General features: G+C 47.7%; 10 protein-coding genes across 10 annotated transcripts; 6 read left to right on the forward strand and 4 right to left on the reverse strand.

Annotated features, from left to right (window-relative positions):
* Positions 1-3404: 3404 nt before the first annotated feature.
* EURHEDRAFT_412464 (proteasome regulatory particle lid subunit RPN7) lies at positions 3405-5493 on the forward strand. Its single transcript, XM_040781909.1, has 3 exons — positions 3405-3981; positions 4053-4879; positions 4934-5493. The coding sequence occupies exons 1-3, from the start codon at positions 3520-3522 to the stop codon at positions 5124-5126; spliced, it is 1482 nt and encodes a 493-aa protein (XP_040638831.1). The 5' UTR covers positions 3405-3519; the 3' UTR covers positions 5127-5493.
* A 2622-nt stretch (positions 5494-8115) lies between these two features.
* Positions 8116-9058, forward strand: EURHEDRAFT_377683 (uncharacterized protein; the record flags this gene model as incomplete). Its single annotated transcript, XM_040778994.1, has 2 exons — positions 8116-8252; positions 8311-9058. 2 exons carry the CDS (start codon positions 8116-8118, stop codon positions 9056-9058), a joined length of 885 nt encoding a protein of 294 aa, XP_040638832.1.
* Positions 9059-9983: 925 nt separating this feature from the next.
* Positions 9984-12740, forward strand: EURHEDRAFT_412466 (putative alanine aminotransferase). The gene is made up of 3 exons (XM_040781910.1): positions 9984-10398; positions 10748-12006; positions 12061-12740. Exons 1-3 carry the CDS (start codon positions 10332-10334, stop codon positions 12313-12315), a joined length of 1581 nt encoding a protein of 526 aa, XP_040638833.1. The 5' UTR covers positions 9984-10331; the 3' UTR covers positions 12316-12740.
* Positions 12741-12947: 207 nt separating this feature from the next.
* EURHEDRAFT_412468 (putative MFS phospholipid transporter (Git1)) lies at positions 12948-15099 on the forward strand. The gene is made up of 6 exons (XM_040781911.1): positions 12948-13174; positions 13231-13829; positions 13883-13901; positions 13947-14257; positions 14307-14577; positions 14626-15099. The coding sequence occupies exons 1-6, from the start codon at positions 13001-13003 to the stop codon at positions 14746-14748; spliced, it is 1497 nt and encodes a 498-aa protein (XP_040638834.1). The 5' UTR covers positions 12948-13000; the 3' UTR covers positions 14749-15099.
* Positions 15100-15386: 287 nt separating this feature from the next.
* On the reverse strand, positions 15387-15839 carry EURHEDRAFT_67210 (uncharacterized protein). The gene has a single exon (XM_040787615.1). It carries the CDS (start codon positions 15717-15719, stop codon positions 15474-15476), a length of 246 nt encoding a protein of 81 aa, XP_040638835.1. The 5' UTR covers positions 15720-15839; the 3' UTR covers positions 15387-15473.
* Positions 15542-16936, forward strand: EURHEDRAFT_412469 (PEX11 family protein). The gene is made up of 2 exons (XM_040781912.1): positions 15542-16025; positions 16091-16936. Exons 1-2 carry the CDS (start codon positions 15959-15961, stop codon positions 16777-16779), a joined length of 756 nt encoding a protein of 251 aa, XP_040638836.1. The 5' UTR covers positions 15542-15958; the 3' UTR covers positions 16780-16936.
* Positions 16937-17328: 392 nt separating this feature from the next.
* EURHEDRAFT_500550 (putative plasma membrane antiporter) lies at positions 17329-19544 on the forward strand (the record flags this gene model as incomplete). The annotated part of the gene is made up of 9 exons (XM_040785744.1): positions 17329-17383; positions 17444-17512; positions 17560-17666; positions 17721-17894; positions 17954-18366; positions 18421-18469; positions 18535-18904; positions 18955-19056; positions 19103-19544. The coding sequence occupies 9 exons, from the start codon at positions 17329-17331 to the stop codon at positions 19408-19410; spliced, it is 1647 nt and encodes a 548-aa protein (XP_040638837.1). The 3' UTR covers positions 19411-19544.
* EURHEDRAFT_386473 (uncharacterized protein) lies at positions 19346-19924 on the reverse strand (the record flags this gene model as incomplete). The annotated part of the gene is made up of 4 exons (XM_040779685.1): positions 19346-19605; positions 19654-19740; positions 19794-19858; positions 19913-19924. The coding sequence occupies 4 exons, from the start codon at positions 19922-19924 to the stop codon at positions 19500-19502; spliced, it is 270 nt and encodes an 89-aa protein (XP_040638838.1). The 3' UTR covers positions 19346-19499.
* A 1400-nt stretch (positions 19925-21324) lies between these two features.
* EURHEDRAFT_412470 (uncharacterized protein) lies at positions 21325-21788 on the reverse strand. Its single transcript, XM_040781913.1, has one exon. It carries the CDS (start codon positions 21695-21697, stop codon positions 21485-21487), a length of 213 nt encoding a protein of 70 aa, XP_040638839.1. The 5' UTR covers positions 21698-21788; the 3' UTR covers positions 21325-21484.
* EURHEDRAFT_530955 (uncharacterized protein) lies at positions 21761-22377 on the reverse strand (the record flags this gene model as incomplete). Its single annotated transcript, XM_040787172.1, has 2 exons — positions 21869-22377; positions 21761-21814 (listed from the first exon to the last, which is right to left on the reverse strand). The coding sequence occupies exons 1-2, from the start codon at positions 22361-22363 to the stop codon at positions 21761-21763; spliced, it is 549 nt and encodes a 182-aa protein (XP_040638840.1). The 5' UTR covers positions 22364-22377.
* Positions 22378-24360: the final 1983 nt, after the last annotated feature.

The raw sequence follows: 24360 nt of genomic DNA on the forward strand, positions 1-24360 counted from the left end.
GCAAGTGGGCTTTCAATTTAAGGCAGAAATTGCGGTACCTGAAGCTCAAAAAGATACGCATTAGACGTACATTCTAATGTATGTGGCAACCGGGATTCTACCCTCTTTGGTTACAATGGACTAACTGGCTTTTTTTTTCTTTTTTTTTTAGAGGTTCATAATTAAGTCGGGTGATGAGCTGGACGGACCGTAATATGATGGTTCGTTTCTTGTAGGGCTCAGAGAACAAACAGACCCTAATTGATGGCGAGAACACAGATCTTTTTATATCTTTTTATATATTCGAGGGTGTTGGATATGCGCAACTTAAATTTTGCGCTCTGGTGCCACGATGGTCGAAGCTGGATCTGGAGCATTTACCTTTACCGAAAATGATGTAAGTGTTTCTTCTGCTCTGGCTTCACTGCGCAAGGTAAGGACCATGGCTGATGATTCTATGTAGTCAGCCCGTACCCTTGGCCGTATACATACATAAAACACGCGCTTCTATCCACTTATTGTCGTCAATGATTTGGTCCTTAGAAACTAAAACCGCCTCGAGTTCGATCTGAAGAAGCCAGATCTCTTGTCTTTCTTTCTACAGAGCCTTTCAGACAATGGCCACTACATAACTCTTACCCAAACACAAGACCATATTTCTGGTCACCGCTACCAGACCACATCAATGAAAAATGGCAAAGAATCACGGTTCGCTCACCAAATACCGTGCCTTGCAAGCAATCCCTGGGACGGTTGATTCGGATCACAACCTATAGAAATCCCCCATCAGATGCTAGCAATGATTTTTTCTGATATTATCAAGGAGATGGATTCAGATGAAGTAGACCAAGATAGTTTTCAAATAAGCTCATAACCTACCTAAGTAAGTACAGTCATTAGAAATTGCGAAATTGTTGCTAACAATGATACAGCTCGAGCGAGAAGCTGGCGAATAAGATCGATCTCCCCTGAGCATCTATGCGTAAATCGCGTCAGTGGTGGAACTATGTATCAAGCCGTATGACTATACACCGAAATCTATATATAGCTAGCATCCTCTGTAATTAGGTCCTTTGAGTCGGTTGCTGATCGTTAGGTGAAGGATAACCGGGAAGGCTCACAATTCGAAAGAATATTACTCTAAGAGTCTGGGACAGGAGTTGCGGAACTCTAAACCCAAGCACTAGCTGAGTACTGATGCAATGGCTCCCAAACAGGCGATCAACAGGCATATGTTTTCACAATACAAGGTACTCAGTTTTGCTGCAGCGTACGTTACAAAGGAGTGTCTCAAATTCCTGCAGTCCAAGAAATGCCAACAAATCAGATACAGTAAATTCGAGTTGTCATCAGCAGGGAACAGATTTGACGAGTCCAACATGCGAGTCAGCATCCGGAAAGATCATGTAGCTATCTGAAGCTCTCATTTCTCTTATCGCGCATTTACATACTCCAATGGAAGCACACCCATGGCACTATTGATATGTGTCCAAAGCAGGCAGACACGATCGAAAGCAAAAACCACCCAACGCCATGACAGATACAGTTTGCAGTACTTCCAAATCCGTGTGACTCGAAATCTCTGCGGTAAAGTAACACGGGACTCTGAAGGAAGTGTAGTTGATGCGCTGAGCCACAATCTTGTGACTTCACTTCCCTGTTAGCAGGTACACGATTCAACCTCAAGTGTATCAAACTTGGCAGTAGTGCCAGATACTGTAACCTCCTAATTTCTTCATTTTGGAATCAATTACTGGCGAGGGTCATTACTGTGGAGAACAAGAATCGGGCGTTCCAATGGCGGCAAGCCGTCTTGGGAAAAGGCAGAGCAGCATGCACTCGATGAACATGCAATACGGGGTTGGAAGTACTTTCCTTAATCGAATGAGCAAGTTAAATTGTGGTAAACACGGAAACAGCACGGCATCAACTCTAGGACTGCTTTTCCCAGTTGAAAAATTATGCGCCTTTAAGTCTAGCAACAGGCTAAAAATGTTCAAGATCCCTTACATTTCGTTTTTTGGCACCTGACAAGGTAAGCAATGGACTTGGAAGTGATTAGCCTTATGTTTTGCACAACTATAGATGCTCGAATGGGAGCTGAAGAAAGTAATAGAGCAGGAATTGGAGACCAGGGAAACCCTTCCAAAGAGCTATAGAGCACGAAGAGGGAACCCCATCGGCCTTGGTGCAAACTGTATAAAATAATGTGCTGGTTTAATGCTCCTAACTGTGACGCGCTGGGCCGGCTGGAGGGACTACACGGAAACCGACAGACGGAGAACTAAAACCTAGAGACTAATGGCGCATCTGAGTTATCCTTGAGATCGAAAAAAAGGAAGAAAAAAAGAAAGAAAAAGAAAGCCAGAAAAGCATCTGATATAAAGTATACATGCTTAGGTCCTTGGTCATACTAACTTCGCCATGCCCAATGCGCTGACCTATAGTCTAGCAATCACCCACACAAGACCTGAAAGGGAGTCAGAAAGCATATCCCGGTCCTAGTTTACCCAAAAAGACGCTACACTGGAGTTTATTATTGATCAGAGGCAGTGCGTTACCGTCCTTCTTCGCAGGATGTACCGAGACGCCGTTTCTTTGCATCAACCAGACCAAGTACAATGCATGAAGCCAGTTTGTTGGTTTAGCAAAAGGGGGTTGATACCAATATGAATGGAAGGACATCATATCTCCAAATCGATTCTGAAAGCAAAGAATTCTCTCACGTTCTTTTATTCAAAGAAACGACATCAAGGATATGCAAGGAGCCGAGGACGTTAACCACTTTAACATTTTAATTTCAGCTCGGCCCCGACAGTCTTATGTCGAATTGTACTCTTCGGACGCCCAAAGCTAGAGTACTATCCTGTGATTGCTCCGCAACTTTACTGACTTTAAGTTGCTAGCCCGTTGAAAATAACAAAGACAGAGGCAAACTGAACATGCTACAGGTCATCTTGAATGATGAACCAACATTCGGGGAGTTTGAATATACCAAAGTTAGCAAAACAAATAGGAATCTATGCTAAAATAACCCTTGGGTACAATAGCATTTTTGGCCAACCCTATTTAGTTCTCTCATCCAGAGATCATCGAGGCAACTGTATCGGTGCCGGAAGGGGTGCAGTAAAGTCGAGCCTCAACCGTCCGCCAGCCCTCAATCAGATCTCAGCGAATTTCTATAACCTACCTGCTGAAGCAATTGACTCGATTTGACATTCATGAATGTCTTTCATAGTAGATATAATGAGTTTAGAGAGCTACTTGGTGTATGTATATCGAAGCTGTAAATACTAAATAGAGTGAACAAATTGTAAATGATCTTTGATATGACGGTATTGTAGACCGGGCGGAACAAAATTGATCCAGCTGAGCTCGGGCAGTCCGCCTACGTGATGTATCTGTCTCGGTGTCTTGCGTCGTCCGCTAATCCTAACGATCTCATCTCTTCCCAGTTTCTCACTCCCTCTTTTTTCCCTTCTTCTCTATTTTCTTCTACTCTACCTACCTTATTTCTGACCTCTGCTCACTGCCTCCACGATGGGCTCTGATCCGCAGTACATCAAGTACCCCGACCTCTCTCTCGCCCAAGATGTCTTCCACCTCTCCAACCCATCGGCTCCCCAGGTAGTGCGCCAGACATCGCTTCAAAAAATTCAAAATGCTATCAAAGAGTACAGAATGGCTCCCTTCTACCGACACCTCGCACACCCCATCGAAGGTATCTTGAACAACACTGGTGAAGGCGTCGCCCAGCACCCGCACGCATCAGGTGCCACCAAGACCCTACTCGCTTCGAACATGCTGGCGTCGCGGAATACGCCTCAGAAAATCGATTTCCCGTGGGATGAGGCGCTGTACCAGTCGCTAGTTGAGGATAACAAGAAGGATCTGGAGACCTTCCAGAAGGAGGAGGATGAGGCAAAGGAGGCCGCTGGAGAGACGGAGGTGTTGGCCGCAGGGGGGAAGCGTGCTGAGTTCTGGGCGCGAGTAGGAGATAAGGTGAGATCTCAAGATACCTTTCAACTTCGAGAAGGGGTGGGGGTAGGTGGCTGACTCAAATGTACTGCCAGGACAAAGCAATCGAATCTCACGAAGAGCTTCTCGAGAAGATCACGCTTCTCGGAACCAAGATCGACCTCGTGCTGGCCATGATTCGGATCGGAATCTTCTTCGGCGACAAGGTATCTGTCAAGAAGAACATTGAGCGGGCCAATGCTCTCATTGAAGACGGTGGTGACTGGGACCGGAGGAATCGCCTGAAGGCTTACAAGGGATTGCACCTGCTTACGATCCGCTCCTACAACCTCGCCGCTCCTCTCCTCCTAGACAGCTTGTCGACATTTACAAGCTACGAACTCTGCAGCTACTCGGCCCTCGTGATCTACTCGGTTCTTGCGGGCTCGTTGTCTCTGAAGCGTGTTGACTTCAAAGAGAAGGTTGTCGATGCGGCAGAGATTAAGGCTATTTTGGGCTCTGGTGAGGACCGGTTGGCTGCTTTGACTGGTGAAGTCTCTTCTGGCCCCAGCGCCGAAGACGAGGAGATGAAGGATGCTACCGCCCAGCGGACAACCACAGGAGCGGCCCAGACTGCCATTAATCTCACCACGTTGGGAACTGGCTCGGGCCAGCAGGCTGAGGCTGAGGAACCCGTGGACTTCTCTCCGCTCGCAAACCTGGTCAATAGTCTCTACAACGGCAACTACCAATCGTTCTTCCGGGCTTTGGCGGCCGTGGAGGACAATTTCCTGAACAAGGACCGGTACTTGTACGAGCACCGCGCTTGGTTTGTGCGGGAAATGAGACTGCGCGCATACCAGCAGCTGCTTCAAAGCTACCGCGTGGTAGGATTGAAGACTATGGCTAGCGACTTTGGTGTTACCGTCGATTACTTGGACCGGTAAGTCTTTACGCTACCCGTCATTGAGGCAAAATCTGACTAAACATTTGATAGTGATCTCGCCAAGTTCATCGCCAGCGACCGTATCGCATGCACAATTGACCGTGTCAACGGCATTATCGAGACGAACCGACCCGACTCCAAGAACAAGCAGTACGCAGATGTTGTGAAGCACGGTGATGCCCTGATCACCAAGCTTCAGAAGTATGGCCAGGCTGTGCGGCTGCGGGGAAGCGAACGGAGCTAGAGGGATAATGGGTTGCATAGCATGTTATTTTCCATTGATCTTCTAATGCCATGTTGGTCCATGACTTTGGGAATTAAATGATTTGAGAATTTCCGTCGTCGACGTCGACTGTCCCCCTATGTGTTAGACAAAAACATGCGAGGATGCTCATATCTTAAAGTACATTTAATGCCATACACTATGACTCGAGACAAGGACTGCTTGGTGAAAGTACTAGACTATCGTAAATGCATTGAGTTATTTGCATGACTAAGGAGTGGATAAGGATGCACAACACACTACATTAGTACCTCGTTATAACGAGCCCTGCTATAATGAGTCGTTAACTTCCTCTGGTTTTTTCATAGATTTCGTTATAACGTGGTGATTAGCTGACGAACATGCCGCTACATGAATCTATCCTTGCTTCTGGAAAAGCTTCTTACTGAGCTTGAAAGCGCCTTTATCTAGATGTAGGCCAGAAAGACCTCTGTGAATGGTTTGAATCCGAATATAACCATACCCTCTCATCCGGTCTCGTCTCCGACATCCTCTCTAGCAAATATAGCTACCTTGATGACTATCAATCACTCTGAGATTTATAGTGCCAACACCGTGCGAACTGACTGGAGCTGGAGAATGCCTTATATGGCTAGATAACATGTGTTGAGGGACAAATACCTGTATCTTCAGAGACCATACGCATAAAGCAGAGAGCTTTTGGAATGGAAAGGCTGGAAGCGGTACTAGGTCAAATATATCCTGTGTGAATTTGAAGCCAATCGGAACTCTGTTCTTACCGTGAATACTTTGAAAGCCATCCGATGGGGCTTGCAAATCTGGAAGTACGGAGTCTCTGGGCGAGCTATTTAGAACTGTTTTCAGAAAACTCTAAATCCTCGAATACAGTATCAAGAGCCTGTCAATCCTGCATTAATGAAGAATATCCAAGCTTCCTTCTTTCAGCTTCAGCTATCTACGCCAATTCACGATTGATGGATAAAAGAGCATTCTTGAACCCTGTGGAGGAGGCCATCCAGGACTCTCGTGATGGCATTAATAGCCAGGTTCTGGTTCAATATATGCCAAAGATTGAGGAAAATCCTGAAGAAGAGCTAGAAATTCTACTAAAGATGCCTGTAGAGGAAGCAGCTGCAACCATCCAGAGACGCGGTTTATACGAAGAACAGCAGGCAGAGGGCAGCCCTGCTTTTATACGTGAGGTGGAGAGGTATGAGTGTATTATACGGTGTCGGAAGTTGGATTTGCAAAGCCAGAATGATATTAAAAGCTATTTTTTTCATGTTGGTATACATTTTTGGGGTCTGAAAATATATAGATTCCTATTAGAGGCTACTTTTTGGTTGAATACATAATCCCTTGCTGTAGCGAGAACCCTGTTATAATGTGACGAATGGGTTTCTTCCTTTCTCATGTCCTGTCAAAGCCCGTCAAGCCCTGACCGAAACCTATGATACCATCACTCGAACCCATGCTGATTATACAAATCGTATAGCTGTATCACTGAAAGGAAGGACCAAGAGGGTAGAGGAGCTAGAGACCAAAGTAAATGGATCGATATTCACGACTGGGATCCAGTTGCAGCGGATGATTGCGACTTAACAATCAGCGAAGTTGATGACAGAACATTGCGATCTGAGACCTTAAAGAGCCTCGGCATACCTTGGCAAGGCGACTGAATATGATGCAAGTAGAGTAGTTAAATACGTAGGTGGCTATCTACACGGCTATAAGAGCTATCCAATACTTCTATGTGTTGTTCGCACAGATGGTGATGAGACTCGTTGGGTATTTTCATTGTGGAAATGGCTGCCCCAATAACCTACCTCTCACCTCGTGCTCCTACCTATAGAGAGTACATGATGCTAACTTGGTTTTAACGCTTGATTCTTCAAACCTTCCAAAGTATGAGCGCTCTATTGTCAATATTGACGGGTATAAGCACACAGCCCATTAATCGCCTCCGAATTCGCGCTTCTCTGAGATTGATCTCCTCGGGGCCAACTTCTGCTGGGCTAATGAGCTTGTTATTGAGTTTCTCCCCGACAGTAAGATGAGATTTGTTCTTAGGTACTGGAAAAAAATAAGAGAATAAAGAAGGCTTGGCTGTGGATTTATCTTACCGCTGAGGTATACGAGAAGGATTGTGGCCTGGGATAGTTAGCATTCTAATGTGATTTTGCTTGTATTCCAAATGCCTGTAGTCCGTATAGCCGTCTACTGTCCATGTCACTAGATCCAGCTGGGATCATTGTAGAATGTGCTTAAGCTTACTTCCCATTACCGATAAGCGGCAGACTCTACGAAGAATTAGAGCCCTATGTTCACTATATAAAGCCCTTCTACAGTCCATCGCTCTTTCAAAGAACACCTTAGACAATAGACAATAGACAGCAGTCTATTTACCCGCTGGTCTGAACATGATAAACATAAATAAGAAGGCAACATCCAGAATTCTTTTCTATCCACTGGTACAAAGCCTTGTCTTTTTGGCATCTGGCACTAAAATATGAAGATAAATTTGCTCTTCTACCTTCCTCTCCCACTCTCTGACGGACTCCACATGAGATAACTACCTAGAAACAGATTTTCAGTCGATTACCACTTATCGAACCGCCCATCGATGCTTATATCCATCGGATCCATAATCCCTTCCCGTCCAGTGAATACCAGCCCTGACGAACCAAACAAACAGTCACCAGGGGCATTACTTCAGACCCTCGACTTCTTCTCTCCCCTCCTCCTGGATCTTTTTTCTATTCTGTATCAAACACCTCAGCTATACGAAAGTGTGAGTCTCTCTTTTTACTTGACCCAGAGAATGACTATGGTCGTACTAATGTTTAAACGAAGCAGATTCAGCTCCAGCTTCCGCTACGAATAGCACAGTCCTTCTGGTTTATTGATTGTTTGTGCGCCAGAGGAACAGTAACGGCAGTGACAACGGCAACGGCAAAAGCAAAAACAACAGGGGCCTTCATTTTCGAAAATGTATGACAAGTCTGGTTGTAGTTCTGGTTCTGGTTCTCGCTCTGCATCCAGTGTACGAGACATCAGCTACATGTCAGGCACCATCCATCGCCTGTCCTCCTTCAACGCCCTATCCAATCAAGAAAAGCCTTCAAGGTACGACTCGCCCATTGCTGCATCACAGGAATGGTACCCAGACTGATAGCTTTTCCAGGCCCCATAATCCTCTACAAGAAGCAAGCACCGCCACTCTGGTTCCTGTTCCTGTTAGTGCTCCTGTAATACACACCAAGTTCGAAGTCGTCGCCGCCCATACTGCAAAGTGCGATCTTTGCAATACCCGCAACGACTCAGGCATGTCTCGCTGCCAATCCTGCGGTTGGCAGTCGTGCTATGCCTGTACAATCAGCAACGGGTGTACGAGGACGCACAATGCTGGTAGTCGTACCCATACCGGGCCGATCGACAATGCTCTGCTGGTTTCTTCGCTCAAGAGCAAGGGCAAGAAGAAAAAGAGTCAGAGTCGACCTAAGTCTCAGAAAACGAGGGTGTCGAAGCGGGGATGTGGACGGGGCCGGTTGCAGCTGAGGGCAAGTGGAGGAGTTGTTCGCAAGGCGAACACTCCTAACCCTAGTTCCCCTGTAACGGTCACCCCTGGTCTCTCCTTCGATGCCTTCCGTCAGCAGTCGCTTTCTCCTACCAGCAATGATCCGTCGTTCCTCGTCGATGATAAAGACTTCTTCGAGGATGAGAAGTACTTCGAGGGCGCGCGGGACTTGTATGCGTTTAGTCTGGAAACATATGGAGTCTGGGCCAACGACCAACGGGACCGCAATCCTGCACAGCGGTGGTGCTACCATGCTGTACGTCTTGAAGAGCTTCATGGATATGCCCTGCTTAGCGCGACGCGAGCTGTTCTGGAGTTCAGGCGACAGGAGGCGGCCAAGGGTAACCGGGTTTAGTAGTTACTGGGTTAAGTTTTGCTTTGGGGTTTCAGGATGTTGGATGGATTTGGCTATTGTTTTTGTAATAATGAGCTTTGTCTCTTGAGCGCGATGGCAGGTCTTAGATTGACTTGGTCCTTGAAATATATTGTAAGTAGATGGAAAACCCATCACTGAGTTGCCAATGCCATGAAGTATTGTTGCCATGGTCTTCAAACGGGAAATCGTCTTTATGCTGGGTATTTTCTTGCCATCCAGCTCAACAAATTCCGAGTAGGACCACTCATACCACCGTTCGAGCAAATCCTCATAAGGAGTTACACGGGCTGTCTGTCTTCGTTTCTGATGATCTCCACAACGTCCCTTGTCACCAGTTAACCAGATATCCAAACAGAGCGCAGGTTATGTTAGTGAATGCCTGGTTATTGCGTTTGCGATCTTCGTTATTTTCCATGAGCTTAAGCGCAGGGATGCCGTATCCAAGTAAAACAACTTGGAAATGCAGTGGTCGGAGACAGCTGCGTCGACGAGGAGAGGGCAGTATCTGCTTGAGATTTGGCAAGTTACATGATCTCAAACGCAAGTCTGAAAAAGTGCTTTTCTCGATAATCGACTGCCACATCCCGGATACACTTGCATACGGGCAAGAGAGGTGAAGGGAGAACCCCAATGGCTTGGGAGATAATTTCCGGGGGAAGACTGCGCGATGCCATCGCGTAGCTGTTAGGATGGTAAGATTCCCATCTTAGATAAAAGCCACATTATGGTGGTGAAACTTAAACGCCACAACCTTTCATCACTGATGAAAGTCGAGGTGGATTAATAGTTGGTCCGATTACAGAGGCCGACAGATTCCCTCATATACGGACACATACACACTCGTTTAGATAGCCATGCACTCATTCCACCATCTATGGTGTCGATAGATATCAATGTCACCCTCTGTGTAATTTAGATTTCCTCTTCCTGTATAGCCTCGTGCAGTCCGGATAATCGACTCCCCGACTTCCCCAACTCGGAGTTTAACCGTCTCATTGGTCTATCCCGTTTCAATCACGAATAGACGAACGGGAAAGTCACATGATCACGATAACCATCATGTGATCGACGAAGCGTGCCGACAAAAGTTCGACGGACAAACAGAGCGCAGTCACTCGCATGAGCAGTCCAGAACCATCGACGCGCGGCTGACCGGACGAGGAAGGACCGTCATACATAGTTTACTGATCTTCTGCATTCTAATTGATTCACTATTTCCCTCATGGTCTGGCAAATGAGGCTTGTGTCCAGTATGCGGGCAAGTCCGCTGCTGCGACGACCAGTTATCCAAGGCCTCACCCGGCCGATAGCCTCGTCTGGTATGTTCTGATTTCCTTATTCCTCTTCCCGATGAGCGTCCCGTCGGAATTTGGTATGATTGGGTGTCTGGGCCGTCATCGACAGGGCACCGGGTGCCAATCGTCTTTCCCCGAGGGTGCCCTTACGGTTGTTCCCGATCTCGTGACACTGGGGAAGAAGAGGGGGCTTTATATAGTCAGGGGTGCTATAGTACGGGTTGCATTGGTTTATCTCTGCGTGGTTTATGACTCTTTCTGTGAAACTTCTGCTGTGTACCGTTATATCTATGCAAATGAACCATTGATTTCCAGAGCGACTTACCATTCAACCGAAGAAGAAGCTATTACTGACTCCTTTCGACTTGCCTAGCGTCGCGCATCATGGCTCAAACAACCGTGCAATATACCGCCCGTCAGACCCTCTCGACGACCGTTCCTCGTACTCGCAACCTCGATCTGGACAACATCAACCCCTATGTGAGAGCAGCCAAGTATGCCGTCCGTGGTGAACTGGCTGTCAAGGCCGAGGAGCTGCGCGTGAAACTCGCACAGGGAGATAAATCGCTACCATTTGATAGCGTCATTTTCGCGAACATTGGCAACCCGCAGCAGTTGGATCAGAAACCCATCACCTTCTTCCGTCAAGTGCTCAGTTTGGTCGAGAACCCATCGTTGCTCGAGAACCCGGAGGCGCTCAAGAAGTCGTTTGGCTACGAGCAGGATGTCATCGATCGCGCTCATACTCTTTTGAAGGACGTGCAGAGCGTGGGCGCATACAGTCACAGCCAGGGAGCTCCTGTTATTCGGGAAAGCGTGGCTAAGTTCATCGAAGAGCGTGATGGATTCCCCGCAAACCCTCAGGATATCTACTGTAGCGCTGGTGCCTCGTCTGGTGTCAACACACTTCTCAATGTGATCTGTAATGGCCCCGATGCTGGTGTGCTCGTTCCTATTCCGCAATACCCTCTCTACACTGCCACATTGTCTTTGTTGAACGCGCACTGCGTCCCTTATCTCTTGGAAGAGGAGCAGGCTTGGGGTACCAATGTCAAGGCTATTCGTGAGTCTGTGATCCAGGCCAAGTCCGCTGGGATCAATGTTCGTGCCATTGTCATCATCAACCCAGGTAACCCTACCGGTGCTTCATTGAGTGCAGAAGACGTCAAGAGCGTTCTCGAGTTCGCTGCAGAGGAGAAGCTGGTGGTGATTGCGGACGAAGTCTACCAAACCAACGTTTTCGCTGGCGAATTCACCTCGTTCAAGAAGCGCCTCCGTCAGCTCCAGCAGGAGGAGCCTAAGAAATACGGTGACGTGGAACTGGCTTCCCTTCACAGTGTCTCTAAGGGTATGGTTGGCGAATGCGGTCAGCGTGGTGGTTACTTTGAGTTGGTTGGGTTCGACCCCTTGGTCGCTGCACAGATCTACAAGTTTGTTAGTATCATGCTGTGCCCACCGGTTGTCGGACAGTGTCTGCTCGAGCTGATGGTGAACCCGCCTAAGAAGGGTGACCCCAGCTACGACCTATACCAGCAGGAGTACAATAGTATTCGGGATGGACTGCACAAGCGTGCTCTTGCTCTGTACGACGCTTTCCGACAGATGGAAGGCGTTGAATGCCAGGAGCCTCAGGTAAGCTTTCCTTCTCTGCTCACTCTTTTCAGTACAATATTAACAAATCGATAGGGCGCCATGTACCTTTTCCCTACGATCACGCTTCCTGCCAAGGCCATCGAGGCTGCCGCTGAGGAGGGCCGCGCCGCCGATGAGTTCTATTGTATGCGCCTGCTCGAAGCCACCGGAGTCTGCGTTGTCCCCGGATCAGGATTCGGCCAGAAGGAGAACACGCTGCACTTCCGGACCACATTCCTTGCGCCTGGTACTGACTGGGTTGAGCGGATTGTGGAATTCCACAACAATTTCATGGCCAAGTACAAGTAGATGAGGAGGGCAAAAGATAAATGGCGGGCGGTGCCTGTCTTGATTTTTTTCATGTGCATAATTATTATTCATGTTGAATGAGCCTATGAAGCTGCATAGCAATGATATGATTGATGATGCCTACATTAACACCGGCTAGCTTTAACTACCTTGTTGGTTCTGAGTGGCTTTGAAGAACGGTGTAGCAACGGACAACGCTTCTGCATGTCCACCATCTTGTGTAGAGATGAGGTCAAGTGTGGCATCATCGAGCTAAGCGGTGAAGGGTTACTCTCCTTGGATAAACCCTGATATCGGTATCCTGAGAAGGAGCCAAGATAGAGTGCAGTCATGCATAGTTATTCATATCTAACTGCATAGCAATGTTACCTGGATGATGCCTACATTAGCGTTCCATTGCGATCTCGGCGCGAAAGCTTAGCGTGGCATTCACTAGTATTAGTTTTGGTCGGAGATATCCGACTCTAAAGAACGAGTTGATAGCGAAGGATTCCTTAGTTTCGATTCCTTGGTTTCGATTGGTTTCGCGCTTAGCCTTTTTCTTTTCTTTTTCTTTTTTTCCGAGAATGTGATCTCTTACATCTCCGAGTTCTTTTTTTTCGCATATCTTTGTTTGTTCCCCTCCCCGCGCTGTCTCTTTCCGCTTTTGCTTACCCTGGCATGGTGAGCTATGGACAATCGCAATATGGAGAAGACAGAAGACAAGCCAGAAGAACCCACGCTCAAATCTCCTGAGCTACTGGGAAGGGCTATCGACGATGCGCCTCCGCTGGAGAACACCCAGAAGAGTCGTTGGGAGCGCAGTTGGCCCACGATCGCCTGCGGTGCTGGTCTTTTCTCGGATGGCTATCTCAATGGCGTATGTCCTACTGGGTACAGCTGGTTTTTATAGGTTCACTGATCTAATGTGCGCAGGTAATCGGCCAAGTAAACACCATGCTCAGCAAAATCTACCCAGACACCTACACCAAGTCCCCTGCCAGCCAGAACGTCTCCTCCATCGCCTTTGCCGGCACAGTCCTGGGCCAACTCGCCTTCGGCTACATGGCTGACCACTGGTCACGCAAATGGGCCCTAATGATCTCCACCGTCATCCTAATCGTCTTCGGTGCCCTTTCAGCAGGCGCCTATGGCTACCACGGCAGCCAATACGGTCTCTTCGCAGCGCTCACAGCCTACCGGTTCTTCCTGGGCGTTGGTATCGGTGGTGAGTATCCGGCTGGATCTGTGGCTGCAGCGGAGAGCACGGGGGAGTTGAAAAAAGGGCATCGCAATCGGTGGTTTATCATCTTCACGAACTTTCAGATCGATATGGGGTTTGTGCTTGCGGCGTTTGTGCCGATGATTTTGGTGTTGATTTTTACGGAGGATCATCTGCGTGCGGCGTGGAGGGTTGCGTTGGGGTTGGGAGTGATTCCGCCGTTGAGTTTGTTTTATCTGCGGTTGAAGTTGAATGAGCCCGAGGAGTTTAATCGCGAGCGTATGCGCAATTTTCCGATTTGGTTGATTATCAAGTGAGTCTCTCCGGTATTGGTGTGTAAGTATGTAAGTATGCTGACCGTTCTAGGTTCTATTGGTGGCGTTTGGTATGGATTCTCCACGCAAATGTCTGTTGCAAGCTAACCGGTTAGACTATCATATCACTCGTCTGGTTCGTATACGACTTTTCTACCTACTCCTTCAGCATCTACTCGTCCAAATGGGTGGCTATCATCCTGGGGGACGACGCGCCGATATGGAAGTCATTTGGTCTGAGCACCGTGATCTACCTCTTTTACCTTCCTGGCTCATTTGGCGGGGCCTTTGTCAGCGACTGGTTGGGCCCACGCAGTACCTTGGTTCTTGGAGTTGGTCTGCAAGGTATCATTGGCTTCATCATGTCTGGATGTTATGAATATCTCGCGACGCCCAAAAACGTTGCGGGTTTTGTGGTCGTTTACGGGTAAGGGCTGTCGCACCTTGGCTTGAAGAATGATTGACTAACTGGACAGTATATTCGTCTCGCTTGGGGAACTAGGTCCCGGTGACAATATCGGACTTTGTGCGGCAAAGAGCAGCGCAACTGCTATTCGTGGTCAGTACTACGGTATCGCCGCAGCTGCAGGCAAGATCGGTGCTTTTGTTGGCACGTATGTCATCCCGATTATCCAGAAAAACGCTCCGAATGAGGTTCGATCTGGTCAGGATCCTTTCTTCGTGTCGAGTGCGTTGTGCATTTTCAGTGCCGTCGTCGCCTTTTTCCTCTTTCCGAAGATCGGACAGGTATTTCCTTGTGTCTCCTTTCTGGTGAGGTCTGGCTGACAATGACAGGACACTATCACAAAAGAGGATCAGAAATTCCGCTCATTCCTCGAAGCTAACGGCTATAACACTGCCACCATGGGTAACGTGGAACAAGCAACGACAGCGACAGCTAACCCTCCGGAGCAGTGAACAACATCCTCCTTCGTATTTCTGGATATGCCCGTCCGCCAGCCCAGTTTCAGCCCTCAGCGATCTCCCGCTTCTTGGATTTATTGATACACGGCCCTTGCGGCATCAACCACCAAAGCGACAAATACGGAAAACAGTTTAGATAAAGAAAACAACCCTCCCTATGCGATTGACGAGCATTATGAAACGCCCCCACGCAACCAACTAAAATCTTGAATGCCCGGGTGCACGAATGAACAAAAGAAAAGAAAAGGGGAAACCCACTGGCACATGCTTTGCTGATCTCGATTCCATGGTCTGACCGGCGTGTGTGCCCTTGCTATGCCATTGTTAATATTTTGCCCCCCCCCCCCCCCCCAATGTATTAAATATGTGAATGTAATAAGAAACAAAAGTTTTGTGTAAGCTGAGTGCAGCATACAGCAAACATATGAAGCTTGCTCGCGACATCCTGAACCACGAGTCGTCATATCATGTCGTATTATCTGTGCTACTTGCCTCTCCGCTACAGAAGGGCGGCATGTCGGGATGACTGAAACCTGATCTATCATCGTAATTGTCTGGTCTCTGCAAAATGAGCGACATCATGACTCGAATTCGTGCAGGGTGATTGTTTAATGGTCGTCCATGACAGGACAATGGTGGGTATTGTACCTGTCTAGCGTTGAAATGCAAGATGAATTGTCCGAAGTATGACGGCAATCGATGAGCTGTAATGCCCCATATTATTTGAACAGAAAGCAAACCGCGAGATAGACAATGTAGACCATAACAAACAAGTGTAGAGAAGAAAGAGAAAAGCAGATCATCACATGATTTGCCATCCAAGATATGTAGTAAAAAACCCCGTTAGGGAAATCTCGGAGGTTGCGCTTCTTCTCATTGAGCCGAGGTTTCGTCTTCAGTCCCCGGCGCTTGTCAATTACCGACGAACATTCCCTTCTCCGTGTCTCCCCCGTGCTTGTTCTCATACTTATCTACTTCTTCCCTCCATCCTTTCCTTGCCCCTTTGAAATATTTTAACTTCTTCTAACTTTACTCCAGCTGGTCTGTTCGCTCCTTCGCTCTTCGTAGCGTCGCTCTCGGTCGAGTAACCCGTCTCGTGATCTTCCCGGAATCCGACATCCGCTGCCCAAGCCGTCCTCCAGAGGATACAACACTTCTTCTATTATACAAGAGAAGATAATATTCACAATAATAAGCTACCAAAATGGTCGCAGACGCTGTTGTCTACCACCCCGCGCTGGCGCATTACTTGCGCTTTGTTGCGACCACCGGTACGTTTGGACAACCGGAAGCGAGGCCATATAATCCGAAGTTATACTAACAGAAATGACCATAGTCGGCCGTGACAAGATCATGCGAACCCTGCAATACTTCTCCCGCTTCTACGCCTGGTACCTTCTGCGCACCAACCGCCCGCAATCCGCCATCGAGCCCTTCAACGCCATCAAGAAGCAATTCGGCACCACCCGCAAAATAATCCGTATCGGCAAGTTCCTCGAACACCTGAAAGCCGCTGCCATCGCCGTCGACAACAAGGCCCCCATCGACCCTGTGCTGCGCTACTTGGCCATCGGTCGCCAGCTGGGCTATGCGGGATACCTGACGCTGGACACGATTGGGGTCGTGGACACGATGGGGATTAAGAAGTTGAGCTATGCGAAGAAGTTGCAGGAGAATGCTTATCGGTGCTGGATGGTGGGGTTGATTTTCAGCTCGGTTTCCAGTTTGTATTCGCTGTGGAGGTTGCAGGAGAAGGAGAAGACGGTTGATCGGAAGGAGGGTGAGGGTGTTGTTGAGGCGAAGAAGATTGAGAAGTGCGTCCTTTTCGTTGTTCTGGTTGAATTTTATGCTAATAATTGCAGGGAACGCTCGACTGCTCGCACTCAGCTAGTTTCGGACGTTTGCGATTTGGCCGCACCCGTCTCCGCTCTCAAGTACGCTGATCTCGACGACGGTATCGTTGGTATTGGCGGTACCATCTCTAGTTTGATCGGTTTGCAGTCCCAGTGGCAAAAGACTGCATGAGCGAGACCGTGGTTTCTGCGCAGTGCTAGTGGGTTGTTTGTTGTTATTATTATATACCGTGGGTTTGGTTGCGCTCCAGTTTACTACTCTGTTTTGTTATCTTACGAGTACCTGTATCTTTATTGTCTAGCAATATATTCCCCTTGTGTTTTCACGGTTTCGTAGCTCATCTTCATCTGTACACATGCACCGAGGTCCTATACTTATTGAACATAGAGTCCCAAATAAGCTGTCTATCTGTGCAAAGGAACGTATGTATCGAATATGCACCCTTATCGCACTTTCAAGATAACCTAGCCCAACTGGCAATGATCTAGGCCAATTGACAAGGGTCGATATGTTGCCTGCAAGGAGGTATCAAAAGCAAGCACCTGGTACAACATGTAGTAATTATAAAAGACAGGGGGAGATAAGTGATCAGGCATTGCTGTCTTTTTGTCTCGTTGTTTTGTTTGTTTAGTTGGGGAAAGCTAGACGTGTTATATCTAATAGACGTTCAACAGATCATTTTACTACTATCTGCTTGAAAGAGGAAAAAGAAAGAGAATAATGCTCCATCCGGTCCTCGATGTGACTAACCTAAACATCGTCCTCACCTTCTCAGGTACCTTCTACTCCCCATTCTCTTATACCCACAGGCTAAACTAACAACAAACACAACTAGGAATCTACATCCTCCTCTTCGGATTCCTATCCTTCAAAATAAAACAACGATGGTACCTAGGCGAAACCTGTAAGCTACATTCTCCACGATTCCACCTTCAGCCCTAACACCTGCAGTACCCGCCTTCATCACCGGAATTGCCTTCGGACCTGTCGGTGCTCGATTCCTCCGTGTGGATGAGTGGGGTTATGACAAAACTACTGGGGCGAGTGAGATTGCTTATGTACGTCTCCATCTTTCTGTTTTGTGATTATAACAGGTGCTGATATCTGGCTAGGGGCTATTCCGAATCGTTATCGGCATCCAATTGGCCAAGGTAGGATACGAGCTACCGAAGCGATATATCAAAGAATGTCTACTAGAGCTACTTATCTGCTTACTTCCGCTCATGATGATATCGTGGCTTGTGAGCGCGGGATGCATTATGCTCATGGTTCCGAATATCTCATTCGTATGTCCACACCCCTCCCCTGGGCAAAGCGGCAGACAGAGTATACTGATGAAAACCAGCTTTCCACCCTAATAATATCATCCTGTATAGCCTGTACAGATCCCCTCCTCTCCCAGTCCATCGCCAAAGGCCCCTTCTCCGATACCTACGTCCGCCGCCCCCTCCGCGAATTCATCTCCGCCGAAGCCGGCTTAAACGACGGCTTCGGTTTCCCGTTCCTACTACTCGCCGTATCATTACTCCGATACGCAGAAACGCCAGAGAATGCATTTAGTCTGGAGCAATTTGATTTGGAGCGTGGGGTACCGGGGTATTTGGACAGTGTGGGGAAGGGGCGGTTTGGGGGTGGAGGGGTTGTGGCGCTTGAGCATTGGGTTTTGGAGGGTGTTGGGTATATGATTTTGCTGGGGGGTGCGGTTGGGTGGTTTTTAGGGATTTTGGGTAGGTGGGGGGTCGGGTTTGGAGTTAAGAGGTAGAAATTTCTATTGCCGTTGTGGTTTTTGGTTGCTTGCTGACGGGGTTATAGGAGGTGGATTGATCAGGAGGGGTTTTTGTTGGTTCCTGTTGCGATGGGGGTATGTCCCCGCGTTCATTTCTCGGATACGGGTATACAGGGTGCTAAGACTACGTGTGGTGACAGTTCCTGCTAACCGGCCTCTGCGGCTGCATCGGTTCTGATGAAACCCTCGCCTGCTTCATCGCCGGCTGCACACTGAACTGGAACGGCACCTACCACGCCGAAACCCAGTCCCGCCATGACACCTTCAACACAACCCTCGAAACGCTCCTCAACTTTGCCACATTCCTATTCCTAGGCGCCGCCATGCCGTGGGACCAATTCCATATGCCCGAGTCTTCGGGGCTAACAGTGAGCAGACTAGTAGGACTGGGGTTGATGGTGATCTTGTTTCGGAGGGTTCCGGCGATGATGCTGGGGTATAAGTTTTTAGGAAGGGGTGTTTGTAGAGATTGGAGGGAGGGGTTGTTTGTGGGATGGTTTGGGCCTATTGGTATGCAACTTTACCTATCTGTATTAGGATTGGTTGTGCTGACAAGGTAGGAATTGGGGCGATTTCGTATGTCGAGTACGCTCGTCGACTTTTTCCGGGACCTGGTGAGAGTGATCATGAGATTAATAACTTGACAGCTGTTATGAGGCCTGGTGCGTCAACCCTACAAGGTGATCAGAGGGTATGCTAATAAAATAGTGGTATACTGGCTCGTCCTATTTTCAATTATTGTCCACGGTCTCTCTGTTCCTGTTCTCAATATCTTCTATAGGATGTTCAAAGTACAGCCTGTCCGGGACCATCCTGTGCAAATCCATTTGTTATCTGAAAGCGAGCCGCTGCCGAATAATAGTGTACTACTAGATGGTCAACGGCAGTCTGTGCTTGTGAATAATCAGTTCTCAAGGGTGCCAGAGGACTCCGAGGATACAAACGGTATGGGGCGAGATGACACAGGATCAATTGTTTGCGAAAGGGTTGAGGTTGAGTTGACATCGATGAAATAAACTCAACCCTGTAACCGCTACTTGCAAAAAGAATCCGCATGGATTCGTTGGACTCAGCAACAACAAGATACCATTCAGAAAACACCCATTCAATCCTCTGAATACTCATCCACAACCGAAACATCAGTCCAAATACCCTCTCCCAGCTTAACGCTCCTCAAATCATATATAGAGACATTATACGGTACCTCAAGACTAGTCACATCAGCACACAAGATCCATAGACTTGAGTGTTTAACATACCCAACAAACTGAACAGGGGGATAGCTTTGTGCAGAACGAAACGGTCCGAATTCCTCGATTCCTAGTTCACCGAATTTGGTTTCTACTCTATTGTTGTTAGATGGTGAAAGCTTCTGTATAATATGGGGATGAGGTAGTACAGGTCCCAGATATCTTTGCCGTATTTCTCATAGGCTGCAGGGGCATTGTAGCCGATTGCGAGTCTCTAGACGAGTCTGTTAGATACCTTAGAAAACTTGGTTAGATTTCGAAAACGAACAACTTGAGTCATTTTTGCACAATATTGCTTAATCCTTTCTAGACATCAAATGTCTCCAAGTCAGCGGAAACAGCTAACCGTTAAATATCTCAACCCAACCCGTGCTTCCATTTCAATTGCTCCAGTTGAAACCGAAATTCTGCAGATGAGGCGGCTATATAGCATACCATCCAATGCCCTTCTTTCCCTCTGGTCCCGTTGATGATTAGGTTTGAGGATATGCATGTATGCGGTGGTTTTGCAGAATGTGATGTTTGCTGGCCGTTGGTTGCCTGCCCTAACTGGTACGAGTACTCTTGGGTGTAAGTATCTACACTGCTGGTATTTCTATTAGACCCCTTGGTCTAGTGTCTTCGTGTTGGTGAAGAGGTGGATATTGAAATGTCAAGTGAGATTGTCTATGTACGTAAGACTGAGTAGTTGGCCGTTTCTGGCCCCAGGCTTATTCCGTTCTGTCAACAGGTAACCGGGCAGAACTGGATACGGGAAACAGAATAAATGCATCGAATAAAGACGGCCCGAGATGCTCATTTTTTGCTTTCGACATGAGTAGACTTTTGCGTTTATGCTTCCGGGATCTATACATACGGCTCGATATATAACCGCAGGCTATTGATAAATAATGGGGCAATTCTGGTTAAACGGGCTGTTACTACTACCATAATTAAAACAATTATTTAACAGTAGACTCGGACGGAATACACGGCACGGTAACTATAATCGGGAAGGGATTGTAGGACAGTTGTGAGAGGATCGAGTCACCGTCGATAAAACGTACCGGGGGTTGGCACCGATATCAGTCACTGTGTTCCTCGTATTGTGTTACCCAAGCATAAGGCTGAAAAAGTCGCATTCTCGTCTCATCTCATCTCTCATATCATCGTCCACGTCCTCCTCTAGCCACCTCGAATCCTCGCTTAAACAGGGCAAGTCTATTCCATCAGTATAGTTTTCCAGGTAGGCAGCCAGACCTCCGTAAAACACACCTTTCCACACGAGTTACAAGTCTTAGTCTCACCGGGGATACCGGCACCGCAGGAGGGGCAGCTTTTGTGGGCGGGCATGGTGATCTAGATCTGTATAGTCAGTTAGTTGATATTCTCGGGCAGATTGAAAGATCAAACCACATACTTTGAGTACCTTGGTGGAATGGTAGTTCTGATATGAAGATAGGTTCGTTAATAGAAATTCTGAAGAGAAGATGTTGGATTTGAAGGAGGGAAATTGTTTATTGTGACCCCGCTTATGGGTGAGTCAGGATTTGATTTGGTTGTTTGTGATTGGTTGGTTTGTTATGGGGTTGTCTACTGGTATATTTTATTGTGATGTTTTTGTATATATTCACTATGAGTAGAGAATATGAAGTGATACCAACCACCCAAAATCCACTGAGTGGGCAACCCTGGGGCCGGCCCGAACCGAGTCATCCGTGTTTAACTGTTTATGGGATACTAGGAAGCTGATTACATATTTTCCACGGCGCACCTTGTCAAATTCTCCACATGGTGAACGGTAAATGGGAATAGCGTTGTATGCTCCAATCTATCATAACCTAGCTAAATAACCGCACATTCAATTGTCTCCAGCCGACACCGAACCAGATCCCTTCAAAATCAGAATCGTCTGGGCATGTGAATAAGCAAGTTTCGCCTCCTGCTTCCTCGCCAAAAGGTGGGTAGTCCTAAGCACGTTCTTGATCTGTCTACCGTTCAACGCCATCTCCGCCGTCTTGTCACGCTCTTCATTCGAGAATCCCCTGACATATGCATCACCAAGGAACTGCATCCAGAACTGCCGTCTCGCTGCTGTATTGAGCTCCGGGTAGCGCAGAGACACATGGATGCGGGATTAGAAGGCAGGGTCGATATTCTCCGCGCGGTTGCTCGTAAGGAAGAGGAATTCCTAAATAATGTGGTATTGGTCTTGCTTGTTGTGGAGCTTTTTGTAGCTGCTTGCCTCGTAATATTCAAGCATTCTCAAGAAAATGGACACAAGCTCGTTCCGTCCCAGATCGGTTGTATTACGCGCTTCCATGGAGACGTCAGCTTCATCAAGCAAGAAAACAGCATTCCACCTTGGACCAATGGAAAGGATGTCTTTCAGGCTATTTTCGACCTTTGAGGGGCTCGTTCCAAGATCGCCTGCGCTGAGCACGTAAAGAGGTACTTTCGTGACCTCTGCAACGCTCTCTGTGGTAGGAGTCTTTCCCACACCTGGGGGACCACTGGGGAGCATGATAATACCGTGGCCTTTCCCTTGAATAATATCATCAAAGCTATCGAGGTGCTCGGAGTGGGCATCAGCAAATGCAAGGATCAGCTGCTTGAGATCTTGCTGTGTGTGAGGCAGTACCAAGGAATCAAATGCCCGGGCATTCCATTTGATGTGGACTTGGCAGATGGAGCCCGTGGAGGCGTACAGGGCAGATTGTGGCTCTCCTGAAGGATACATTAGCTAGTGTGCAGACATTGCTTTGGAATCAGGTGGCCTACCAGCAGAGATATTTCCCATTTTCAGCAGTTGTGTTAGACAATAGCTATCCTGGAATGTTACTGTGATTAAAGGTATATCTATCCTACTTTTATATGTTTGCTATTACACCTCGTACTTTGCCCGGGCAATCTGCCATGAGTCACGAACGAGGGTCCCATTGCATATCAGCCTGATGGTCTGCATAGTGGTACTAGATAGCGACATTTCCGTGGCGTTTCGCGGGGATCTAGGGCCTCAATACGAGACAAAGAAGTATATAGTAAGTAATGGATCTGTGCCGCTTGCCCAGGGTCGAACGTAGGCTTGCATCAACTCTCTAGGCTCCAGTCTTGATGTCATACGTTTACAGTGTCAATTGCCTCGACTTTCTATTTTCCATGCCTATGAGTATTTTTGTCAAGCCCATCATTGACCCAAAATCGTGAGTCACGGGATTTCCTACAGGGGTATATACCTGAAAAGGATAAAATTCATATTTTATTCGCGTTTTTGGTCCTCCAATTGGTTGCCGGTGTGTCGCCTCTGCTACCGGTGTAATGACTTTTTTTTTTGTTTAGTTGTTTGTTTCGGTGTCATTTCTCACAAACAAGGCAAAGAAGCCAACCGCACTTGGCCCTCATTTAGGCTGTGAGCGCAATGCACTCGCTGTATTCACTTTCAGGTCGATCTCATGATGTGATAAAAAATAGATAGTAACATATCTCGAGATCACGGTATTTATTTCACGGTTTTGTCCTGCATATGAATTCTTCTGGCGACGACGTCAATGCTGCCGTTGAGTCTTAAAGGTCGAGCTCCATTCTGCGATTCTTGCACCGCTGAAATCGTAAAATGCTATAAGTGTCAGGCATGCCACGATTTCTCTTACTGTAATGAATGTTTTGTCGATGCGTCCTTGATTCACCCAGGTCATACTTTTCCTTATGGCCTTCCTAACCTACACAGATGTTCCGGACCATGGGCAGCTATCGAGGAAAGGCAGTCGTAGGTCGTGGACGAGTAAGTGGGCTCGAATCCCTTCTTTATCCTTGGGTGCGAAGTCGCCGTTGATTCCCAGTCGTCAATGTCTTTGCGCTTCGTGTCGATACTTGGCTGGCCTGTGAGAATATAGCATCCTGTACGATCTGATATGGCATACAAAAGCTAGGATGTGGTTGCATCGGAGTAGTGTACGCCTACATAGTCGTAGGCATCTATCAACTTACTCGTAGTATATAAAAAATCACGGCCAATGCACGACCTTCAGCAACTGTGACTGATGTAGCGTCATGCTCGGTGATACCATCTCGCCCTTTGGTGAGGTCAGAGAAGGCACATTGATTATCGAAAAACCCTTTGCACCGATAAAAAACGAAGAGATTCGAAGATACCCCTCCCTCCCAATCTCTGAGGCGCTGTGTGGTTTGATTGCCTTCACCAGGGGCTGGCGAATTGACGGCAACGAGAATATCGAGGGCTCCTGTTGAGAAACATGAACAAGTATTGATGGGATCCCTTGAATCCTGAACCGGCCTGGGCGAAGTGCGACGAGTGGTCAGGATAGTTCTACAGTGATACTGGGCGTGACTGGTTCGTCTACAGGAACACCAGACCACATGGCCAGAATCCCGTGACATCGGAAAAAAAGAGTCACCGGACAGAACCGAGAAACAATACTCTGAGCTACTGTACCCCGCATCCGAACTGCGGAGTCTCCAGAAAGGCCATAGACACCTGGGGTATGCATCTTGAATAGTGGTGGCAGAGGTGTGAATAAAGCACATGCCCTCCTCCCCGACACGGTAGGTCCACTTCGGGCAATGTAGGACAAGGAACCGGTTGCAACAGGATCTAAACCGGGACATATAGGGAGGGCTTTGTTCTGACCAACTGAAAATGCCGCATCGGAATGTCTGACATTCCGACTCGGAAGCAGTGCAGGATTGGTTTCGTAGGGAGTAGTCCTAAAGATGGGC

The sequence above is a fragment of the Aspergillus ruber genome (genome assembly GCF_000600275.1).
Source record: "Aspergillus ruber CBS 135680 unplaced genomic scaffold scaffold00013, whole genome shotgun sequence".
In the NCBI taxonomy this organism is placed as follows: domain Eukaryota; kingdom Fungi; phylum Ascomycota; class Eurotiomycetes; order Eurotiales; family Aspergillaceae; genus Aspergillus; species Aspergillus ruber.